At 38.5% G+C, this 22,809-nt stretch overlaps 2 protein-coding genes across 6 annotated transcripts; one reads left to right on the forward strand and one right to left on the reverse strand.

The window, feature by feature from the left end:
• Nucleotides 1–828: 828 nt before the first annotated feature.
• Nucleotides 829–8,716, reverse strand: neu1 (neuraminidase 1). Its single transcript, XM_022747715.1, has 7 exons — nt 8,453–8,716; nt 7,691–7,880; nt 6,591–6,853; nt 3,822–4,004; nt 2,812–3,031; nt 1,678–1,903; nt 829–1,571 (listed from the first exon to the last, which is right to left on the reverse strand). The coding sequence occupies exons 1-6, from the start codon at nt 8,570–8,572 to the stop codon at nt 1,683–1,685; spliced, it is 1,197 nt and encodes a 398-aa protein (XP_022603436.1). The 5' UTR covers nt 8,573–8,716; the 3' UTR covers nt 829–1,571; nt 1,678–1,682.
• Nucleotides 8,717–10,337: 1,621 nt separating this feature from the next.
• Nucleotides 10,338–18,179, forward strand: tmem268 (transmembrane protein 268). 5 transcript variants are annotated; one of them, XM_022747741.1, is made up of 10 exons: nt 10,338–10,608; nt 11,482–11,550; nt 13,330–13,462; nt 14,883–14,977; nt 15,111–15,218; nt 15,673–15,846; nt 16,003–16,140; nt 16,727–16,816; nt 17,071–17,289; nt 17,574–18,179. In XM_022747741.1, exons 3-10 carry the CDS (start codon nt 13,348–13,350, stop codon nt 17,739–17,741), a joined length of 1,107 nt encoding a protein of 368 aa, XP_022603462.1. In that variant the 5' UTR covers nt 10,338–10,608; nt 11,482–11,550; nt 13,330–13,347; the 3' UTR covers nt 17,742–18,179. The 5 variants fall into 5 exon arrangements, with proteins under 5 accessions (XP_022603462.1, XP_022603466.1, XP_022603463.1 ...); XM_022747742.1 differs by having other exon boundaries at nt 10,341–10,608; nt 15,694–15,846; XM_022747743.1 differs by having other exon boundaries at nt 10,342–10,608; nt 16,003–16,113.
• Nucleotides 18,180–22,809: the final 4,630 nt, after the last annotated feature.

Consider the following 22,809-nt stretch of genomic DNA (forward strand, 5'->3'; position numbering starts at 1 on the left):
ATCTTGGGGAACTTGGCACAGTTCTTCTGTGGATTTAGGCTCAGTGCCTTCCATCTCTTCATGTAATCCCAGACTGACTCCATGATGTTGAGATCAGGGCCTTGTGGGGGCCGGACCATCTGTTGTAGGACTCCTTGTTGTTCTTGTGACTGAAGAAAGTTTTTATGACTCCAGCTGTCAGGCTGCAGAGTGAACATAGAACTGATCACATGCCTCCCTGATGGTATTAAGAATCTAAGCCTAACAACTGTTTCTTTTGCAATAATCAACACATTTATTTTAATTCTTTATTTTGTATGTAGTTCCAAAATAATCTCTAAAGTTAAAGTGTGGGTAATAAAAAAAAAAACAATTTGACTCTTCTTTACAGGATTTCTCAAGTTGAAGACACAGCTAGAGTAAAATTAATACAACAGCCAGTACAGATTTGTCAATTGTAAATTTCAAATATTTTTTCTTTAACCCTGGTGTAAATCAAGTTGTTCCCTTCCACTGTCAAAAGGCACTTCACTGGGAGGTATTCTCTTTCATCATCTGAACTGTACAGTTAATGCTCATTAGAGTGGTTGATTTCTTTGCCTAAAGCATCAATGACAATAAATAAAGCAGTATGCAATTGCTAGAAAACAATGTAAGCCTGTGTACGATTCTGGTAATACAGGGCATAAGTGGACACTAGATTTAAAAATAAAACATCAGAATTTGAGCAGAGTGGAACTTAGAGTGATTACAAAAAATCAGAATACATTCTGTACAAGCACAAAAGAGGATACTTTGGTTACATTATGCACTTATCTCTTCAATTGCACACACTTTTTTTTTTTTTTCTTTTTTTTTTAAAATTGCATTCATTGTTTTTCCAAAACCACTCAAGCCCCAAACAGAAACAGTATTCAAGTGCAGTCTCACACACAAAAAGCTATTAACATTATTTTACAGTTTTTTTTGAAAGGCAGAATTGATTTCAGTCAGCATGAATTCGCAACACACTCACATTCTGATAAAGGCCAAAAATCCCTCATAATAATTACAAGCACAGATCCACGTAAAATTTAAGTCGGATATTTAAGTATCAAACTGTTGCAACTAGGAATGATTTCACAGTGATGCCAAGTATACAGTGACTCAATCAGTTCATTAGTGATAGATAATCTATGCCAGGGGTGTTTAAAATTTATATTGTATTGACATTGGTCTAACTCTGGATGGAAAACCGGTGCGATACTTTGGTGCGGTATCATATTGAAAATGGAGTGTTGTTGTCAGCTTCAAAACACACGATATTTACATGACAGTATGGTTTAAGCAGCTCGGAAACTAGTGTACTTGTCCCATAAAATAATCTTCAACATTTTTTTCCCAAAAGCTGCCCCTTGCTATCATATTTTCTCTTGTCTTGGAAGAAGGAACTCAAAAAATACTGTGGCTGTGCAGTACAAAAAGACAAATATTTTCATTCATTCATCCATCATTCATGATGCAGAGCCAATCATTTCTTCATATTTAATATCACAAAGTCAGTCTTTCATTTTCTTCCTGAGCAAGATTACTTTTCCCTTCAGTGTTTGAATCTGTGAGACAAAGACAAGGTGAAATCAAAACAGGAGTCATCCTCAGATATATATATATATGTATTTTTTTAAATCAAACAAAGAGTGTAAATATTAGTCTACTCACAAGCTCTACCGGCCACCATACAGGTGGATCTTGGCAAACGAGACAGTCTCATCATAGTCCTTGTGGCCCTTCTCATAGATGACAAAGATGTACTTCCGGTCCTCTGGAGAACCGCTGTCCAGCGATGTGATGCAGGAGTAGCCGCTTGGCCCTGCCCATATCTGGACAGCTTTATTCTCCCAAGAAGTGCCATTAGTCAGTGACCAACGTAAGGTCAGGTTAATTCCTGAGGGGGATAGAGCAAAAGGTTAGTATGCTCAGTCCAGCTGAAACAATGAGTCGATTCAGTCTGTTGATCGACAGCAAAATAATAAACAGCAGCTATTATGATAATCAATTTACCATTAAAAAATAGTGAAGAAAAGGAACCAAATAGACCGATTCCAGCCTCTCAAATCATATATCATTATAAACTAAGTATTTTTGTGTAATACTTCAATAGTCAAACGAAACAAAAACATCTGAAGATGTCACATTTGGCTCTGCAAAGTTGTGATGGGCAGCATCTCTAATACTCATTTACTATCCTCTTTTTAACATGGATTTTAAATCTAAAATAAAGTACATTGATAGCTTGTTCTGTCATGAAGGAATCAGTGATGGAGGAAAGCAGCTTAGTACATTTATGTACCTTTCCTAAGTACTACTTTGAGGTTTAGGTTTTACTTTCGATTTTATGCTACTGTATACAAATATTCCACATTTGTTTCATATCTACAGTTACATATTTTACATATTACAATTTTGCTAGTTAAAAGAAGTTAAAAGTTAAAAGAAGTTAAAAGTTAAAAGAAATATGGTGCAACAGTAAATTGAAAACAAAAGTGGTTCTTAAATGTTAATATATCAATAATAATATTCCAATAATATCACGTATATGATACAAAAACATTCTGAAAGGGATCTGTCCATCCAACAAATACTTTTACTTATGATCCTTTAAGTACATCTTTCTAATACTTTTGTCCTTAGACAAAGATTTGAATGCAGGACTTTAATTTCTAACAGTATTTTTATAGAATGGTATTATGGTACTTTTGCTTAAGAAAAGACACAAGTACTTCTTCCAATTCTGAGCATCAGTGATAAAAAGTTAGGAAGGAGGAAGAGATTGTGACTCTTAGTGGTTCTTACGGTGTTGATCGTTGGAGGGGTTGGTGAAGTACAGCACGCCGTCTTTCTGCAGAGCTCCAGCTGCTACCACAGGATCCACCAGTGCGTAGTCGAAGAACAGATCATCTATGGGCAGGGACAATCCCCCGTCATAGCTGCGCACCACCACACGACATCTGCAGTGGTAGTTGTTCTGGTTCCGCACATTGATGACAATGCTGCCGTCTTTCATCTCCACTGGCTGCAGAGGCGCAGAGATGGAGGAAAAAGTTTAATTTCCAAAACTCTCAAACTGCCTGACTTTCAAAAGGTATTTTTAACCCTAAACAGAGTAGCTAAAATAAATCTGGAATTAACAGGAGCATGCGGGAGGAAAGGAAACCTGCAAACTACTTGAATGTTAACTTCATTTCACTGACTGACATTAGATTAATTATGACACCTTGGTATCTCTGCATGTGAAGGCATCACAACAGTTGAGAAATCTGCCAGATGTTCTAGAACATCAAGTTTAAGGCTGATTTTCTTTTTCTTGGCCACTAGAGGGCAGAAGTACTCCAAAACAAGCTGACAGATAAACATCCATAATAAAAGCGGTCATGTCAGAAATGATTGCCCATTCACAAATCCAGCAGACACAATGCAACATGAGCACTGGTTTCTATGATTACTCACCCTCCTTAAAGCCCCCCCCCCCCTTGGCCTTCATCTCCTCTTTTAACTGCTAGAAATTCTTCAGGAGCTAGTTGCTAGCTTTGCTGTTTACTGCTGATGAGCATACAACTGGATACCTGAGACAGTATGAAGTACTTTGTTATCTCTTGAAGTACTTTTTGAAGACAAGGTAATGTTGTTGATGCTGTCGTAAGATAGTTACAACAGCATCTTCAAGTTACATCTTCAAGAAATAATAAAAATGTCACTTTTTCCAGGTGTTGTGGTTACAGAGGCGCCAAATAATTGCAAATCCAAAACGTTTTTTTCCAGACGTAATCATCATCATGTAATTTACAAAACAGCTGGAAATTTACCTGGCACTCATCAGGGTTGAAATCCTGCGGCTTCTTCTTCTGGTTGTAAGGGATGCTTTTCAACGCTGCACCGTTGTACCAGTTACGTCCATGGTCGTCACTCAGGATGCAGAAAACTCCGTCCCCCTCTATTGTTCCATGACCACAAACCACCAACCTCCCCTTTGCTGGACTGTAACGCTTCTGTAGAGAATAAGACACAAAAAGGACATAGGCTCAGTACATAGATCTTAGAAAACAAGGAAAAAAAAAAATGTAAATCATGTCTGTATGGATGAAGATCTAAAAACTCTAATAGCAAAGTAGAAATGACAAAAAGATTAGCTGAAAACTAAAATGTGCTATATATGATTCTTAATCTCTGACCGTATTCGCATTAAAACATGGTAGGAGAACCTTCAATGGGGCTGAAGTGAAATGCAATCAGCAATATATATCATACATTGTGACTTATGTTTTTGCATCTTGTATTGTATCATCATATGTTTAGTTCAAAACACAAAGTACAGTAAAGAAATACAAATAATGGGAGGAGGAACAAACACAGCTCTCTCACATCAACATCTCATATACAATCACACATACTCTTTGATCTGCCGAAATCCAACAGATGTTTAAGTGTCCTAAAAACTGCCAGAAATGTCCACAACATTAACTTAGCTCAGCTTATAGTTTCTGATGCATATGCAAAACTCAGCTGGGTAGAGGGATAAGCCACTAATTTGCACAATTAGAGCTTCCATCGTATTATATAATAATTCTGCTGCTGCAAACATTTCAAACACTCTAATGCCTGTTTCGACCACATTCAACGAGCCTGTTTGAAAAATAAAGCTCAGTGTCCAATTAATTTGAACAACATGATACAATATAACTCGGTTCACATTAGGAGAGGCAATTTTGGACACAAATAAGAGACCACACAAACAAAGGAAGCTCATTATGATGTAAATACACCATTGATCATCTTATCATACTGATGTGTGTTAACCACGATAACGCAAAGCCCGAAATTAAAAAGCAGGTACATCACACTAAAATATTGTTAAGGATACTGAAGTATTTATAGTGGTACTGGGACAACTCACGCACTGTTTTTACAATATGCACCGATTTTTTTCTCTTCTACTTTTATATACACCAACACTGATATTGTATAGAATTGCTACAATACAATACAGTCCGACTCGAGTATTAAGAAGATTTACTTTAGTAAAAGTAGAAATATCACAGTTTAAAATGAATTACAAGTGTAAGTCCTGCATTCACACAATTACTTCAGTAGAAATCAATTGTCAGAAAAATGTACTGAAATTATCAAAAGTAAAATCACTCATTATACAACGTAAAACCTGTCACTGTTACATTTTAATATATGATTGATTTGTCACTAATTATATATTTAAGTTTAAGCAGAATTTTAATGTTGCAGCTGGTCAAGGTAGAGCAATGTTTTTAATAAATAATAGTGCATCACATTATGTATCGTGATCGTATATTTTGGATGTAAAATCTTAATGCTCCTGCACCCACACAGGTGTTTCCACTTACATCGTTTAATTAGACCTCTTCTCAGGACTGCGTGGGTGTGCGCAAACTACACTTGATTGACATCTCCCTCACCTGTTGATCTTGTCATACCTTTTGGGGCAGCTGGACTTACCCCATCACTATCATTCTTTTTTTGATAATTATCATAATTATTATCGTCATTATTTTTTAAAGTTTTTTTTTGGGGGGGTGCATTTTTTGCATTTATTGACGGTCAGCAGTAGAGAGATGTGATAAGAGAGAGGCAGGAAATGATCATGTGATCTTTCTTATTAGTACACAGTGTTCAATGAAATCGCATAATAACCAACATACAGCAGCTGCGCTCAACATCCACCTGACTAGAGGTCTAATCAGCCGCAGTTATTGAAAACACCTGTGTGGCTGAGCAGCTAGTGACTGTAACCGTCAAATAAATGTAGTTAAGTGAAAAGGACAATATTTTGCCAACTTGCACACATTCATGCCAACTTGCACTACATAAATGTCCCTGATCAGTTTCAACTTATGACTGCTCTTCCTCTTTGTGGATACAATTTGTCTGAGACTGGCATATTTTCCCATGAGTTCCTAGAGTGTTTCTTTTGACATATCAAACTGTGCTTGCTTGTGCCTGTGATATGGCTACAGACACATTGATCTCCTGGCCTTCAGAAAACTGCCAGATCTGATAGAGTGCTGACAGCAGGATCTCTTTTATTGCTAAGAAATGATATGATAACTGCCATTAAAATCGCTTAACTCTAACTTTGTAGGAGGATTTGTTTTTTTGTCTACACTCTGTACTTTAACCTCTTATATACTGCCCAGATATACAGGAAAACAACAACAACAACTAAGCTAGCTTTCACTTCTTGATTTGGACAGTATAAGCTAGTACATTTAGTATAAAAACAAAAAATACACTTTCTCCTTTCTTCAAAAACATGACAGTTTGTTAATCAGGACCAGTCAAATTCAAACATAAAATGATTTCTATCACTGCTCATAGCATGAGGACAACAATAATATCCCTGCAGGGAGTTGACAGGACTTTTGTGACTCAGCACTACTTTATAAACCACAGAGAGCTTTTCTTTTGTCTTTTTGTAACACCTGTAATCACCACCAGTATGTGACAAGCATACAGGTCATTTAGCTTAAATTTTAGCTAATTTTACAGCTCGAAAACAGCCCAGCCATAACTTCTCAATCTTTAGTATCATATCATCCTCTCACCTGGATGCCGAAGCCTGGCCCAGCAACAAAGGTCTTGGCTCCGAGCTGTTCAGTGAGGTTTCTGGGCGGGCTCCAGCTAAGGCCGTCGTCTGTGCTCTCCACCATCATGGTGCTGGATGGGCTGCAGAGGTATTGGTGGAAGCAGATGCTGTAGATCAGAATCACTGAGCCCACCTCCTCGTCCACCACGACGGAGCCCAGGTTCAGGCCGTCCGGCTGGATTCCATCATCAATAATAAATGAGGTCGGGGACCAGGTGGCTCCTGGAGGAATGACGGAGAACGAGAAGAAGAAGAGTAAAATCAGTGACGACCTTCTACATTAACTACAATAATCTAACCACACGTCATTCTACATACTGTAAAGCTGCTGGTTGGTTATTAAACTTTGTATACTGGTGTATTTTGTGTGACACTGGGCGTAGGTCTGCGCTCTCTGAGTGGCCTTTTCTTGGTCAATAATATAGATTATCGAAACTGTTAAGTACAAATAGCTGGCATCAAATGTTTGCTCAGACTTTGTACTGTATTTATTGAAGGGAAAGTTGTCATACAGCTACTTGTGTTAAACAACATTTACCTTTTGGAAAATGTGGCTTTTTTGCTACAAAAAAAGAGGGTTTTTGTTGAAAACTATAATTGTTCCTAAAAGTAAGGTATCAAAGGAAACATTTTTCTATCAGTATCAAAAGTTAAGCATCGTATTTGTCACTTATATTGGAAATTGTCAAATGATACTCAGCCCTAATTGTATACATAGGGAAATTCTGTAGGTCTATACTTCTGTAGACATTCAGGAAGCTTGACAGTCCAAAATTTCCTGTTGAAGGCCATGAGATGTGACTGAAAGCTCGAGAAAAATCAAGTAACTGGACCATGTGATGGGAATTTTTTGTCAAAGTGCAGTATGTTGTTTGTTTATTTTAGTGTTTTTAATTATGTTTTCTGAGCAATTCGACTATGAAAATTTAGATATGTAATACAATGCCACTCTCAACCACTGTTAATGTGTGTGTGTGTGTGTGTGTGTGTGTGGACTGTGTGTTTTGTTGTTATATCTAACTGTTTTTGTCTGCATGACTGCTTGGGTGGTGGCCCTGCCTTTGTCTGTGGACCGCCGCACTGCAATGAACTTAGCTCCCACGTCGCTGGCTGACGACTTCCTGCCCTCGGCAAAAGCCAGCAGACTTCCCTCAGGGGTGAAGGTGAGCAGCGGGATCCTGTAGGTGTTCACCTGCCCCTGGGCTCCACTCACCCACAGCAGCTGCTCCTCATACAGCAGAGGGTCAATCTGGACAGAAGGGCAGAAAAATTAAGAGAGGGAGGGGAAGGACAGACAAGCTGACTAAGGGAAACGAATTGAATTACCTGTGGGTAAAACCAGTTTATGAAGGAATGATATTTTTGACACACAGTAGTTATCAGGTTACACAATCAAGCGATGTTCATACTTTCAGTTCAGGAAGCATTTAGACACGAAGCATTACCAAATCGCAACCACAAGGCTGCACAAGCTTCATTTTTCTAACAATAAAAACATATGAAAGCTGGACAAAACAGAAAGTCCAAAAATGAAGTTGAATTAACACTTCTGAAAGCCTCAACTGAAACAACATAAGCTTCACCGGTTTTGTACATACTACAAACTACAAGTACATTTACTCCTTAAGTACATAAGTACATATACGAGGTACTTTGAGTTCACTTGAGTCTTTTCCTTTAATGCAAATTTACAGTAGTAGTATTATACGGAAGTATTGTACATTCTACTTCTTCTTATAACTACACTAATGCAAGGCTTCTGTGTTGAGTTGTAGCTGACGGTTCTGCATATTTTTTGCGTGTAATCACAGCTCAGTGTACCTCTGCAGAGCTGATGATACAAAGACCGGGAGACAACACAGCGGAGAGAAGTAACGACAGCGCAGCGAGCCGGTTTCCTACGTCCATGTTAGATACACCTCCTGAAACCTTCTTCTTCATTCCGACAGACGAGTGTAGAGACGAGTTTCAAAATAAATCCACACAAAAAGAAAAAAGGGAAACAAGTAAAGGACGGAAGACTCTCTTCAGGCCGTCCACATTGCGATCTAAATTTCAGCATCTAGCTTTTAAGTCATATGACCGAGTTGGGCGGTCACGTGACTACCGCCATGCACCAAAATAAAAGCGGAAACGATATGATATGATGCACAACATTACAATTAAATTTTGAACTTTTGAAAATAGCCTTTAATCTAATCCGGCCTTTATTTATAAATTGTTATTAGATTTAGAAATGAAAAGTAGTATTAAATTACACACGTTCGTACGTCGTGACAGAAAAGAAAAAGAAAAGAAAAAGAAAAAAGTAGTACAAGAGAAGTACACCATTGATAATATATGAATGCTGACAGAAGATAAATGCAATTTAGATTATGTAAATAATTAAAGTAAATGTATGCATTTGATTTTCTGATCATGTTCTTCATTCACCGTAAGAACATTATTCTAAATGCCCTTACTAATTTTATCCACACGGGGGCAGAAGTTTCTTAAAACAGGACACCAGTCACCCACATTATTACTGTACAGACTTCTGCACAGTAGGCCTATACAATGTTATGGTGTTGTTTTCATGATGGTGACTGACTTTAAGCATGTGTTTAACCACCACTTTGGTTGAAAAATAACACAAAATTGAAGCTCATATTGAGAAAATTTTGAATTGAATTTAAGCTTCAAATAAATTCAAAAGTCTTTTAATTGCAAATTCAATTTTTTATTGAAATCAAATATAATGGCAAAAGGCAAAAAGGGAAATCTCACATATGAACAAATGCAAATTAATTTGTCAAGTTCAAGTTTATTTTAAAGGCAATCTCATACAAAAACAATACAATGTGCTGTGCAGAAGTAGTTAAAACATACAGACATGGAGATAATAACATAAACAAACACCAACAATAACAAAAACGTGTTGAGTTTATCTTTAACGGAAGATATTGTAGCTGCACACCTCAAATTTAAATAAGTAATCGGTGAATTCTCATTTAAATGAACTCTGGGAATTTGATGGAGACGGCAGTCCTGTGACCATATACAATGTGAGGATTAAATGAATCACTGGTTTGTGCTACTAATGTACAGTATATTACTGGGGAGTGTGTCATTGTACTGTGTTTAATCAGTACATGTGAGTTATGATCAGGTGATATTCCTAACTTTTACATTTATTCTACTTAATATTTTTGGTCTTTATACGCTACTTTGTTCTTGCATTTTTCTTTGTTTTTGTATTATATTTGCTCTGCTGTAACATTGCATTTTTCCTTTTGGGATTAAGTACTCTGTCTTTTTATGTAGGAATTGTTTCAGGGATTTAAAGCTCAATCCAGTGTCTTCATAAATACATTAAGACAAACATACTGTATGTAGGCTATGAGTTTGTGAACCTTGTATGACCCCCTCTGTTTTACAACAATCCTTGGACTTCAGAGTTAATGTGTAACAGTTCCAGTAAAGCTACAACATGATGCCAATGAAAACAAACTGATCGCTCTCCATAAATGTCAATAAAATAACATTTCATTACCATAAAACATTTTCACTGCATTTATATGACAGACTTTATTCTATATCAAAAGCTCACACTGACATTGAAAGTATAAGTATTAACAGGCTTTCTTAATGAGCTTTTGCTTATGAAAAACGGTTCACCTTCTCTCTAGTGTTGTATGTGTGTGTGTCGAGCTGAGAATCACAAACCACATTCCTGCAGTCATGAGGCCGGGCTGATCTGAGTCACACGCCTAAAGAGGGAGAAACAGAGTGAGAGAGAAGCAGGAAAGAAACTCATTTGAGTGTGAAAGTAACATACGCCACAGTCTGTCAGCACCGCGAGATATAGACTGATGCTTTCAAGGCAACTACCGTTTAAGTGGAAATGTTCCCTAGAAACAACGGTTACAACAGGACAGAGAGAGAGAAACGCAATCATCACAGCTTCGTAGACAAGATGGATTTCATCTGAAATACAGGTAGGATGTGTTTAGTCATGTAAAATATGGACTTCTTTTTTTTTTTACTTTGGTTGGTTTTTGTTTTGAGCTTTCACTGGCTCCGAGGTGAGTCACTGGAGGGAAATATGTAGGACATAGTGACTCGAAAGCCATTTATGCCCAATGATAACTTTGAACTGCCAAAATATTTGAACTTTTTGGAGATGAATTCATGTAAATATGGCATCCCTGCTCAACATGCAGGCTTCATTTTATGTTATGGACAAAAATAGTGCCAAATGTAGATTTGTCTTCAGGACTGGCTGGTAAAATACACAGGAAAAAGGTCAAATTTGCAAGTCAAAGTTATATTCAAGATGATCTTCACAAAGTAGGTTCAGCAGTGTGAGGAAGCGGACATGAAAACACATTAGATGCAATATCAAGATAACCGATCGTGAGTTGTTTTTTGTACGGATAAACTCAAGACAACTTCGCTGTTTCCTCTTCTTGCAGTGAAACTCTGTATATGCCGCAAACAACGCAGCCTTCTGCTTGGACATGTGTGAATAATATAATAAATGTTTGTTTCTTCTCGAGCAGGTGCAGTGTAAGCAGGCAGTGATGAATCGATCCAGAGTTGGTGTGACTTTTATTTACAGGAGAGGAAGTGAAAATGAAAGCAGATATAAGTAGAGAGTGGGTCTTAAAGATAGAGCCGAGAATGTGGTTAAGGAGACAAGCTGACATCATGACGGCAGCAATGAATTTTCACACTTCAGTGCTAAAATGTGGCTCTGTTACAGGAGGGCAGGCGAGAGTGCATGATGGGAAGAGACCTAGAGGGAGTTGGTTTTGTCTATGACAAGCATTTCTTTAGTTTTATCTGTTTCTTTTTTCTTTCTTACTCAGATGTTAGGCTGTTGACAGGACCAGAGGAAGTGTGCTGCGTAGGCTGTGCTGAGGAGAGTCCCTGTTCAGGTGCGTGGTGATACTTCTTATCCTCTGTGAACAGACCCAGCTACACTGTCAAGATACAATCTGACATTCTGGACATTTTGCTGTAAAGGTAATACAGATAATGGCAACTTTAACGCCTCATAAAAATGTAAATTCACTTAAGTCTACTCCTCTCAACTGAATCTATCCAGTAAGAGAATATTGGCCCCGTAATGTTATGCCTCTGCAAGCTGATAACACCATTACTTCGACATTGCAGCCCTGAAAGCAGAAGTAATCTGGTTTCCTCCCAAGTTTTGTGACTTTTTGCTTTTTTTTTTTAGCCACTTCAATTACATGAACATGTTTATCAGAGATAAAGGCTGTGGCTTATCTGAAGGGCTTTCTAGAGAGAGCTTACACTAGTCTGGCGTGAATGTTCTGCCTCTTCAACTGTGACATTATCTGTTAACGGTGGTTCCTAACCGTTTCCGTCTAATGTGTGCCCACAGCCCTGTCAGTACAACTTCATTGGCACCAGATGACATGTTTCTGATGTTCTTATGAATGGATTATAAATGGATGTTATTTAACGCTATTAGTTATATAAAAGTGGATATTGTCACAATTTTCATGCGATTGAATCATCTGTGTTTAGGTTGTTTGGGTCAAGTTTGCATTGGTACTATTTGGAGTAGCAGAAGCCTCGACCATTTATCAACCTTTTATTCATTGCTAAACGCTTTTTCATGACTTTTCCTGCCAATTATATTTGACAGTTTACTCACAACTTTGCTCAATATTTCAAATGTACATTCATAACTTTTAGCTGATTATTTCATCTGTTCAGTTAACATTACTTTTATAGTTAACCACTAACTATTTAACTGTTTATCCATTACCTTCAGCTAAAACTACCTTCAGCTAACACTTTCACTGGTTTATTCATTACTTTTATCTAACTGTTTATCTGTTTAATCTATTTCAACCAATTATCCATTACTGTTAGTTAATATTAACTATTTCAGCTGTATCTCTATTACTTTTAGCTAACTTTATCTATTTCATCTATTAGCTAACATTAAGTATTTCACTTGGTTATTCATTATGTTTAGTTGTTTATTTATTACCTTTAGCTAACTGTTCCAACTTTTGTGCAACTGCTTATCCATTGAATCTATTTCTATTGTTAATCAATCATTTTTTTGCTAACTATTTTAACCACTCCTCTCTCTTGCTAACTAGTCTGGTTATTATAAATCTACCAGTTAATTGAGCTTCACACATACCACCTAGCAACTGCAGACGAACCCCCTGGGTGTCCCCTGGTTGGGAATCATTAGGAAACATCTCAACATAAAAAAAAAATGTTTACCTCAGCTTTATTTTACATGATCTGTGTGACTTGTTGTCACACTTCCTCCAAATTCTTACACAATGGCTTTGCTCCCGAATAATCAGCATGTTTGTATCGCCTGTATCGCTCCTAATCACTTGAATAATGGCATTAATTCTTCGTATAATGTCCGTTTTTTTTCTGTATTTCTCACTCATCTTCAGGGCATAACCTCTTACACATTTATTTTCTTTAGGTTCTTTTGTGACTAATTTTTCTGATTGCAAAGTGATGCATGACTGCTGTCACATGGATCCTCTTCTGTTCTGACTTGAAGTTACCAAGCATGTTGAAATTATGAAAAGTTATTGTTCAGCCCACTTCCAAATTTTTTCCGACATTGGTTTTTACCTTTTATCAACATTTATTCTATTTCTGAAAGTTATTCTCAGGCGCTGTAATGTTATACATTTTTTCTCCTTCAGGATCTGTTGACCTCTGAAATGATGGCGGACAGAAATGGAGTTTGTCATGTGATGGAGAGTGAGGTGGATGCTCAGATCAGACAAACCCAAGCTCAGCCACAGGCCAACAACAACAGACCCAACTGGTCAAACGGTAATATCTTGTTTCTATGTGGTAAACTCTCACGCTCAGCGTTGTATTTATGACATGATCAAGATTACTTAACTGGGCTATAGTTTGCTTGAGCTTTTGAAGGTCAGTGCTAATACCAATACATATACCCTACATATTTTTGTATTAAAGGCACTTAAAGGGTATGCAGTCATATTCAAATGTTTGAGATTTTATTCTTGAAGTGAAAACAACCCCTGCAGCACATTATATAATGGGCCTTTTTAAATGTTAATGCACCGGTACTTTTCATTTTTATGAATTTTTGGTATTCCACTCTGTTGTTCTGTATTTTTTTACAAAGGTAGCTCTTTTGTTTTACACATTTCCTTGTGTTAACATCTTTCTTGCTGGTTGTTAATGACTACACTGCGTGACCTTTTACTGGTATTTGCATCTGCCTGTTGCCCTGTTGTCTGGCCTACATGGCTATTTGTTGTGCCAGTGCAAACAAACAACGAACACTTCTCATATCGGCTGGATGGCGAGATAGATTACTTGTTAAATTAACTTCTCTGCATCTTTCTAACTTACACGGTTTCAACCTGAATAAATTATTTTGGAATAATGTGCACCAGTCACACTCCTAGTCCCGCTAAAGCTTACCAGTGTTACAGTTGTGCTTTGATCACTTGGTTTCCTTTGCGTCATAACCTTTTACCCCGACTTGCTCGTTTAAGATTTATTTAACTTTGTGTCACTGAAGTATAACAGAGCAGGTCTCAGTGCTCTTATTTTAGATTGCCCCATGACCATCGTTACACTGTACTACTATACTCGCACAGCATTAGAGAAGCTTTATCACCATGTAGTCACTGAACGTCACGCTCACATGCTATAGATGCCAGTAAACAGACATAACACAGACATTCGACTTCTTGAACACACATTTCTCCCATTCGGTTTCCTCTAAAGCAGCTTTGAGGTTGAAAGAATCGTCTTTTTCCACACTGCAGGATCACATACTGTAGATAATCTGCATTAGCTTCAACTCTTCATTGAAGCTGGATGGTGTCTCCACTGGGTGAAACATTCAAACCCAAGAGTAGAAGACTAGAGGGCTGTACCATTTCATCAAATGGAAATATACTACATGAATTCTGCATCATTTTGTACACATCACCACTTACTGCAGCCTGAAATTCTTTTGGTAGTTTTGGGAACTTTTGCGACTTTTACAAGTGTTTGAATGATTTTTGAAGAAGAGAAGAGAAAGAATGAGTTTGGAATGTGTATACTGTGTTTTCATTATGCGTGTATCCATCATCTCCTTTCCGACAAGGGCTTTTTATTGGGCTCTCATTCTTGGCACGTGTCTATTTGCAGCATTTATGTAATGATCCTGTTGTGGACTGCTTTTTCCCTTTTTCTCTTTAACACACACTTGCTCATTCATTCTTAGGTCAGTGTGTTGTGTCAGTGCCGAGCTGTTCATCGTTGAACCCCTCTTTCGATCTGTCTCTGTGTCGTGCCAAACTGGAGAACGATGGCTTCCAGGTCAACAAACACGGATGACACAACAGTGACACAGCAAGATTCAGCTCATATTACCTCATCATATTACCTGAGGTTAATTTTAATTGTTAATTTGTTGTTGTTTTGTTTTTCTTTTTTTTTTTAATCCTGTTAGATTCCAATCTCAGACATGGAGGCTCCACTGAAGGCAGCTCTGGACGTCCCCTCAGTCAGGAGATACATGGTTTTTAACTCGGCTCTCTTCCATTTCATAATGGCACCGGTACGATCGTCCGGCTCTCTACCTGTCCGATCGTGTCAACTGTTGACGCTGACCATGTCTCTCTCTCTCTCCCTCCCCTTCCCCCTGCAGTTCTAACTCTCACTTTAAAAGGAGCACTTCAGTATTTTTAACATTATATTTTTTACATAAACTTGCAAGAGACAGTTAAAAAAAGAATACAGTGATATCTCAGTGATATCTTTCATCCTTTCACACTCTGTGCTTCCACTTTGTGACACAGACTTTGTGCTAAAGGTTTTTGAAGCTAAACCAATTTCAAGCTGAGAGCGCTCCGCAAGCTATTTCCTGCCTTCAGTCTTTATGCTAAACTAAGATAAGCTAAACTGGCTCCTGCACTACAGTTAATGAGATATATATATATATATATATATATATATATATATATATATATATATATATATAGGCTTTTTACTATCGTAGTTAATGTTTACAGCCTCTCCCCTCCTTCCACCAGGTGCTGTATGTGGTGGTGTGGTGTGCCGTGTTCTCCACCCTCCACCTCTACATCACCGTCAGTGACTACTGGGTCCTCTGTCTCTCTGTCAGCCTGGTCTCCATCTTCCTCACCACTGCCATCATCTTCATCCTCCACCACAGTAACAAGGAGGTAAATGGGATCTGGATTTTGAAATCAAATCAGAATAATTGCGTTCAATCTGAATCAGCAGCTGGAGAGATTCTTTAAAATCTCCTACAGGGGGGTTTCAGTGTTGATACAATTACAGTGTGAAATAACTGATCCTCTAACTTGTTTCTGTTTCAGATCAACATGAATTTAGACGTTCGGTTAATCCAGGTGAACGAGAGGATGGTGAAACACAAGCTGCTGGTTGCCGTGGCCGACTGGGTGCAGAACTGCACCGGAAACATGCAGGTTGTTCTTCTTAAATCAGCTGAAACTGTGAGAATATGATGCTCCACATGTGACAAAAGTGTACTAATTCTTTTGTGCAATACATTTATCTATGTTTCCTGTCATTGTATGCTGCTGAGGTTGACTACACAGCTGTTAGTGGTTGGTCTTACCTACTGTTGTGTCTTTTCTTAGTTTCGTCTTTTTGCAATGTACAATATAAAGAGGAAACAACAAGATGATTGTGCGAATTTTTTGACACATAGAAGATAGAAAGATAGAAATGATGAAACAACAAGATGAAAAGAAAAACAACATATCAGCAGGCATAACAACACTACAATGACGAAGCAAATACACACCAGCAGCTGCCTTTCCTTACAGCTGCACCATACATCAACTAGTCCACACGTGTTGTGCCTCACTTTGTGGACACGCTGCCGAAATGTATTCAGATATATCAGGTCTATCTTGTAAAACTTTGGAATAGGTTTATTTTATTTGACACAACAACTAGCTTTATGTTAGCATTAAACAAATGTTAGTGGTCTGGAACACTAGATTGAATTGAAATTGAGTAGTTTTACTTTGACAGTCTCTTAATACTGCCACATTCAACTCTGTGTCTCTGTAGTTGTACGTTGTATACTGGGACATGTCCCGCTGTCTGAGGGCACTGACTGAAACTTTAGAGGAGCACAGCTTTGTGGCGAACGACACCCAGGTGAGTGAGTCGAGTACATCTGTCGCTCGGTTTGTTCTCCTGCTGCTCTGTCGATTTTTTTCTCGTGCTCCCATGTTAGTCCTCCCTCGGAATCAATAGAAACATAATTCCGGGTGCTGTTGAAAGGATATTTATTTCTGGACTTTGGACAAACTGAAATGTAGCCTTTGAAGGAAAGCATCATATTTCACAGTTTTCATTCTTGCAGTGTGGAGTACGTTAAAGTGATCCAGTCAATGTCACACTTTCACCAGAGAAAACTGAGGAGGAAAATGTCCCACCTCGTCCTCGTGAGCGAGGTCACGGCTGCTGACCCTGAGGTCAGCGGTTCGGATGTGGAGCAGGACTTGGACGAACAGAGGCCTCTGCTCGGACACGAGGACACAGGCTGCCGTGCCTCATCCAGCCAGCGGGAGGACGCCAAAGTCACCACCAACTACAGCCTCATCCCTGACTTGTCGTTACCTCCTCAGGTAAGAGAAGACGAGCTTTCCTACTTATTAAGCAAGTTAAATCTTAAAGAGCCACCTAACAGCTGCTGCACATTTTGTTTTTGATGACATTCATCGCTTTTCTCATCTTGCTGCACTGATTTTCAGTCCGGTATTAAGTAACTCACCAAAACAAACCATTTCTAAGAGTATCTGAGATTATATTCAGGTAGCTTCAACACCACCAGCAATGAATTAAAGGTTCCACATGAGCAAACACTACTAATGTCTCCTTATACCCTTTTTTTTTTTTTTTTTTTTTGCAGGCTAAAGCCTACCAGCTTCTGATGACTTACAGTGCAGCCTATGTGAAGCTGCTGGTGTCTGAGAGGCTGTCAGGACCGTCACACCACCGTCTACGATCCCGGAGGAATCACTGCAACACCGCCCCTCTTTGCCTCTGCCAGTACATCAAAAAGAAGATCCTCCGATGACAGAGCCGACCAGTGACAAACTAGAAAAAAAACCTGCTACATGGAGCTGGTGGTCTGCTTTGCTTCCTGCCCAGACTCTTGAACAGACAAACTGACACGTGTGAGCATTTCCTCCAGAGCAAATATGGATTACAGACATTCTGATACAATGAAGGACCTGCTTGGAGCTTCGCACTCACGATTTTCTCTGTTTCAAAGTCTGTTTCTCTGGCCTGTGGGCTACCGTAGCTCTGCCGCTGTTTGCAATGCCAGCTCTGTGTTTGCACCACCTGGATATTTGTCCATTTGCACCCTGCCAAATGCTGTCACACTGAGAACACGAGTCCATCCAGCTGCTGTAAAACAATATTTGTACTCTTGTATACACGACAATCGAGGCACTAGTACTACTGTTTAAATTATTTTCACATATAATAAATAGATTCTTGTGATTTGCAATAGATTGTAAAATATTTGTCTTTTGTGACTGACTTGGAAGCAGTGGTGGAAAATAACTACAGTACATTTATCATCATATTTTATGAACTGATTGCAGAATCTAAATCTGAACTCTTCTTCACTGCTCGGAAGATTGACAAGTCATTTGTAGACAGAGACAGTTGAAGCAGGAAGAGAAAGAAAGAAAATCCCCTTGATGCAGGTGTGTAATGATGCTGAAACAGGGGCTTATCATGAATCATTGGCTTTAGTTTCCTCGCTCTATTATCTCAAATCTCAACAGCAGCACAAAGGAATCGTCTGTGTTTGTTTTTGCGATTTCACACCTTTGGTTTTCACGCGCGTAGGTGGATTAGTTATCCACGCATTTGTGTTTGCAGGAGGCTGGCTTTATTCCCTAGCTTTCGTCTAATATCACCAGCGATCATCCGTCAGTCCTGATGCTGCGGCTGAGATGACAGCCCAGCGAGGGAGCTGCAGGATGACACAAACACACACAGCGAGACAGCCAGCGTGGCCGACCCAGGGGAAGCTGCGACTGTGTGATGGAGGAGAGAGGCGTGCAGCGTGAGGCCAAGTTAAATGATCTCAGAGACGCTGGCTCTCCTCAGGAGGCTAAATGGCCATCTGTGATCCTGCACACAGGCTGGCGCCGCTCCCACCTTTAGCTTCTCCCTGCAACCTCTTTTCCATTGGCTTGATTGTCTGGGTTCCTACTTCACCTTTCAACCGATATTATCTAATTTATAATAACAATGCCAAAACAATGTGACAGTGACTGTGTTGAAATGCACAGTGGTATCCTGGTTTTGGCTTTTACATCTCATCACCGTTGATGGAAAACAAGCACGTTTCCTGATCTGCATTGCCAAGTCAGACTGTCCCTTTCAGCAAGTTAATCATCATCACGTCATTTACCATAATGTTTTCTTCTATTACTCTCAAGCTACAACATCTGAAACCTGGATTAAGTGTTCAAATGCCACAGTATCCAGGTCCAGCCAGCACAGACAGGATATGGTGTTTACATGTGCAACATTTAATTGGGATTCTCCAAAAACCTGATCATGACCAGGACACTCGTGCACATGTAAACGCACTCAATGGTAAAGGGTGTCTCTGGTTGTGATGAACCTACAGAGAATTGTCTCCTGAACCCGCAGCTAGCTAGCGATTTATAAAGTGATGCTTTGAGCTAACGTCAGATTGCTAACATACTCACAATGACATCAGGGATTGGGCAACATCACAAAATTTGGTTTCCAATCCGACACCCAAGTAGGATCAGGATCACTGATAACAATACCGATACCAAGACCTTTTATTGTTAAAAGCAGCTAATGTACTATCACGTAGAGCGGAATATGACATTATCTATGAGGTGAATGCATTATTAATGGGCTACATCGCAATATATTTTAACTACCACCAAATCATTTGCTGAACATGAGGCTTTTTCTTATTGTTCTCTGTAATTACTTACAGAACCATATGCACAACACAAGACAGTTTTCAATGGCAGATGTCAAATGTTAATTCTTTAGAAGAGATAATATTACCTCCTTGGCACAAACGTATGCTGATACATGAGAGGCACAAACTGGGGCTAGACATCACCAAAGGTAGGGTTCATCCTCTGCAGATTATGAATGTCTGCACAAAATATGGCAATACATACAATAGCTATTGAAATATTTCTGTCTGGACCAAAGTGGTGAACTAACAAGGCTAAAAAGACATAGGAAGAGACATTTTAATGATGTGGTGCAAAAAATGTAAGCTTAAATTTGGGTTTATATATTATAAGCTGCCTGGTTGGGAATCATTTTTAATTGGCGCAGATGATGCATGGAAACAATTCTCACCATAATGTGTGATTTGTAATAATGTTAAACACAAACCTGCAAGACCTCCTGTGATTAAACACAACACAGAGAGAGATACTGTAGTTCATGTTCTGACAGAGAGGAAAAAGAGAGACAGAGTGGGAGAAAACCGGGGCAACTATAAATAGCACCTCAGTGATGAGGGGAGAGAGGAGAGGCCACAGAGAGACTGAGAGGATGGAGAGAAACTGAGAGGTGAAAAACAGATCCGAAGAATGAGACGCCGCCTTCACCATCATGTCGTTCACAACCCAAAATGATTCTTTATTCATTACTCAAACAACTGAAGTCAGAAACAACCAATGCATGTGCAACACAGCCATGAACATAATTAGAATAATAAACCTCAAGAGAACCACATGTACACAGGTAAGTTTTGGCTCTTTGAACAAGCAACCCGTCGCAATTACTGTACAAGCTCAAAAAACAAAACAACACAAAAAAAAAGAAAAAAAAAGAAAAAGAAAATGAGGAACACACCTCCCAGCTGTGTATTAAACAGCTGCAGTTCTTGTTGCTGAGCACATAGGAGTCCTATCAGAAAGCACACAGGGAGATGCAGCCTAGCGCCAAATAAACTAGATATGCTGGGAGTGACTCTATTCAATAGATACGCACTCACTGCCAGAGCCTTCTGTACACTAATAATACTAAACAGCACTGTGCCTCATTTACTTGTCAAACACTCAAATATCAACAAGTCTATCATATAAGGACGGGGCCTGTATTTATCAAACTGCTAAATGTGACATTTTTGGGCTTAATGTGCAAGATAAAAGTAAAAATCCTTCACTTTTACTCCTGCTCAAGAAAATAAATAGAAATATGCTAATTTGCTTTCTTGCCCAGAGATAGATAAACATCGTGATACCACGCTCATGTCTCTACAGTAAATATGAAGCTATTAGCTTCTTAGCTTAGCCACAAGTGAAACAGCTGCACTGATTCTGTCCAAAACTGCCTACTAGCATCTCGAAGGCTCACCAATTCATTTATACATAGACAGAATATACAGTATCTACATTTCAAATCCGCACAAAGACAGAAATGTAAACACAACTATTAAGAGGTTCTGACGGGCTAGCCTTTGAACAGGGCCAGGCTAGCTGTTTCCAGTCATTGTGCTAAGATAAACTGACTTGCTGCTAGCTGTAGCTTCATGTTAAACAGTGTCAATCTTCTCATCTAACTCTCTGCAAGAAAGTAAATAAGTGTATTTCTCAAAATGTCAAACTACTGCTTCAATAATAAAATCTATCTCGCAAACTGATTTTCACTTCTAAATAGGTGGTTCTTAACTAACGTGTAGTTATTCTAAACCTCTACAGACGTTAACACATCCTAGATGTCTGGCAATAGAAAATAATTTGGAATGGGGTGGTCTTAGTCTTTTTGCAGTTGCTTCCTCCTGTCTCCAGTTTGGTTTATTTCATCACTATTCATTTAGTATAAATATTTAGATTGTCATTACTTCACGTGGTAATTGCTACTGGAGACTTCACACAAATAAAATGAAATAAAAAGAGAAAAAAGAGTATTTGTACGTATAATTCTTAGAAGTTTGATAAATACAAACCCAGATGTGTTCAACGTACTCAATATTATACATCAATAATTTACGATGTAATAATAATAATAATACTAGTAGATATTTGTTAAAGAAATAAAGTACGGCATAAACTGTATTTATACTGTCTCTATTTGTGTTCATTGTCAACAAACATAATTTTTAATATATCTATATAATCTTTTAAAAATAGCATTATCATAGGGACCAACAGAGGAAAGGGGGGAGAAGAAGAGATATGTTGATAGGTCCAATAACTCATGTGGACAGGAGAAAGACAGAAAGAGAGAGAGAGGGAACCAGAGGAAAGATTTCATAGAGCAGAAAGTGCTACAATACAATATAGGCATTAGTAGTTTCTCTCTCTCCTAACGGAGACATTCATTTCCTGTAACTCCTGAAAACTCACAAAATGGTTCATACTGCAACGTTACAGCCATGTTGGCTCTTACAAACATCTGCACACCTGCTGCTCAGAGCTACGATACATTATAGAAACTGTACTCATAACGGGGGGTGGGTGTGGGTGGGGGGGAACCCAACTCGCTGCAGAACAACAGTGAAACAACGTTACAGGAGCTCACAGCTGCACATCTAGCCTCAATATTTAAGACAAAATGGAAACAAACTGAGAATGACATGCAGGGTTATGTTGCCTCATAAGTCTAAGGTTGCACTAAAGTTTCATATACAGTGTCTGAGATTAAATAGCTAAGAGATGCGCAACACAAAATAGGCCAATACACTAAAATACAACCCAAGATTCAAGTACTTATCATCTAAATTGTCTCCTTTTCTTGTTTTGACAGTTCAACATTTTGAAAAATACTGTACCACACACTAATAGAAATTTTAGGAAATACTCCCCCCAACAACTGGGAGACAAGCTTTTTTTTTTTTTTTGCACTAAAAGCCCATTAGCCTAAATTTATATTAACCATGCACTATAAGAGCTATGAATCTAAGCAGCTGCGTCACCTCATCTGGTTACTACAAAGTGCAATATCATTATCATCGTCATGAGATATCAAATTTAAGCCAATTCAAAGTGTCAGATAGCTGCAAATAAACCAGTGATATACTATAAATTAAAGCAGACAAAGTCAATGCATGGGTAGATATTGAATAAATTAATAAATAACAGATTTTAAATAAATTAACAAACATATAATTCATA

Source organism: Seriola dumerili, unplaced genomic scaffold (genome assembly GCF_002260705.1).
Source record: "Seriola dumerili isolate Sdu_G_001 unplaced genomic scaffold, Sdu_1.0 BDQW01000110.1, whole genome shotgun sequence".
Taxonomy (NCBI): Eukaryota; Metazoa; Chordata; class Actinopteri; order Carangiformes; family Carangidae; genus Seriola; species Seriola dumerili.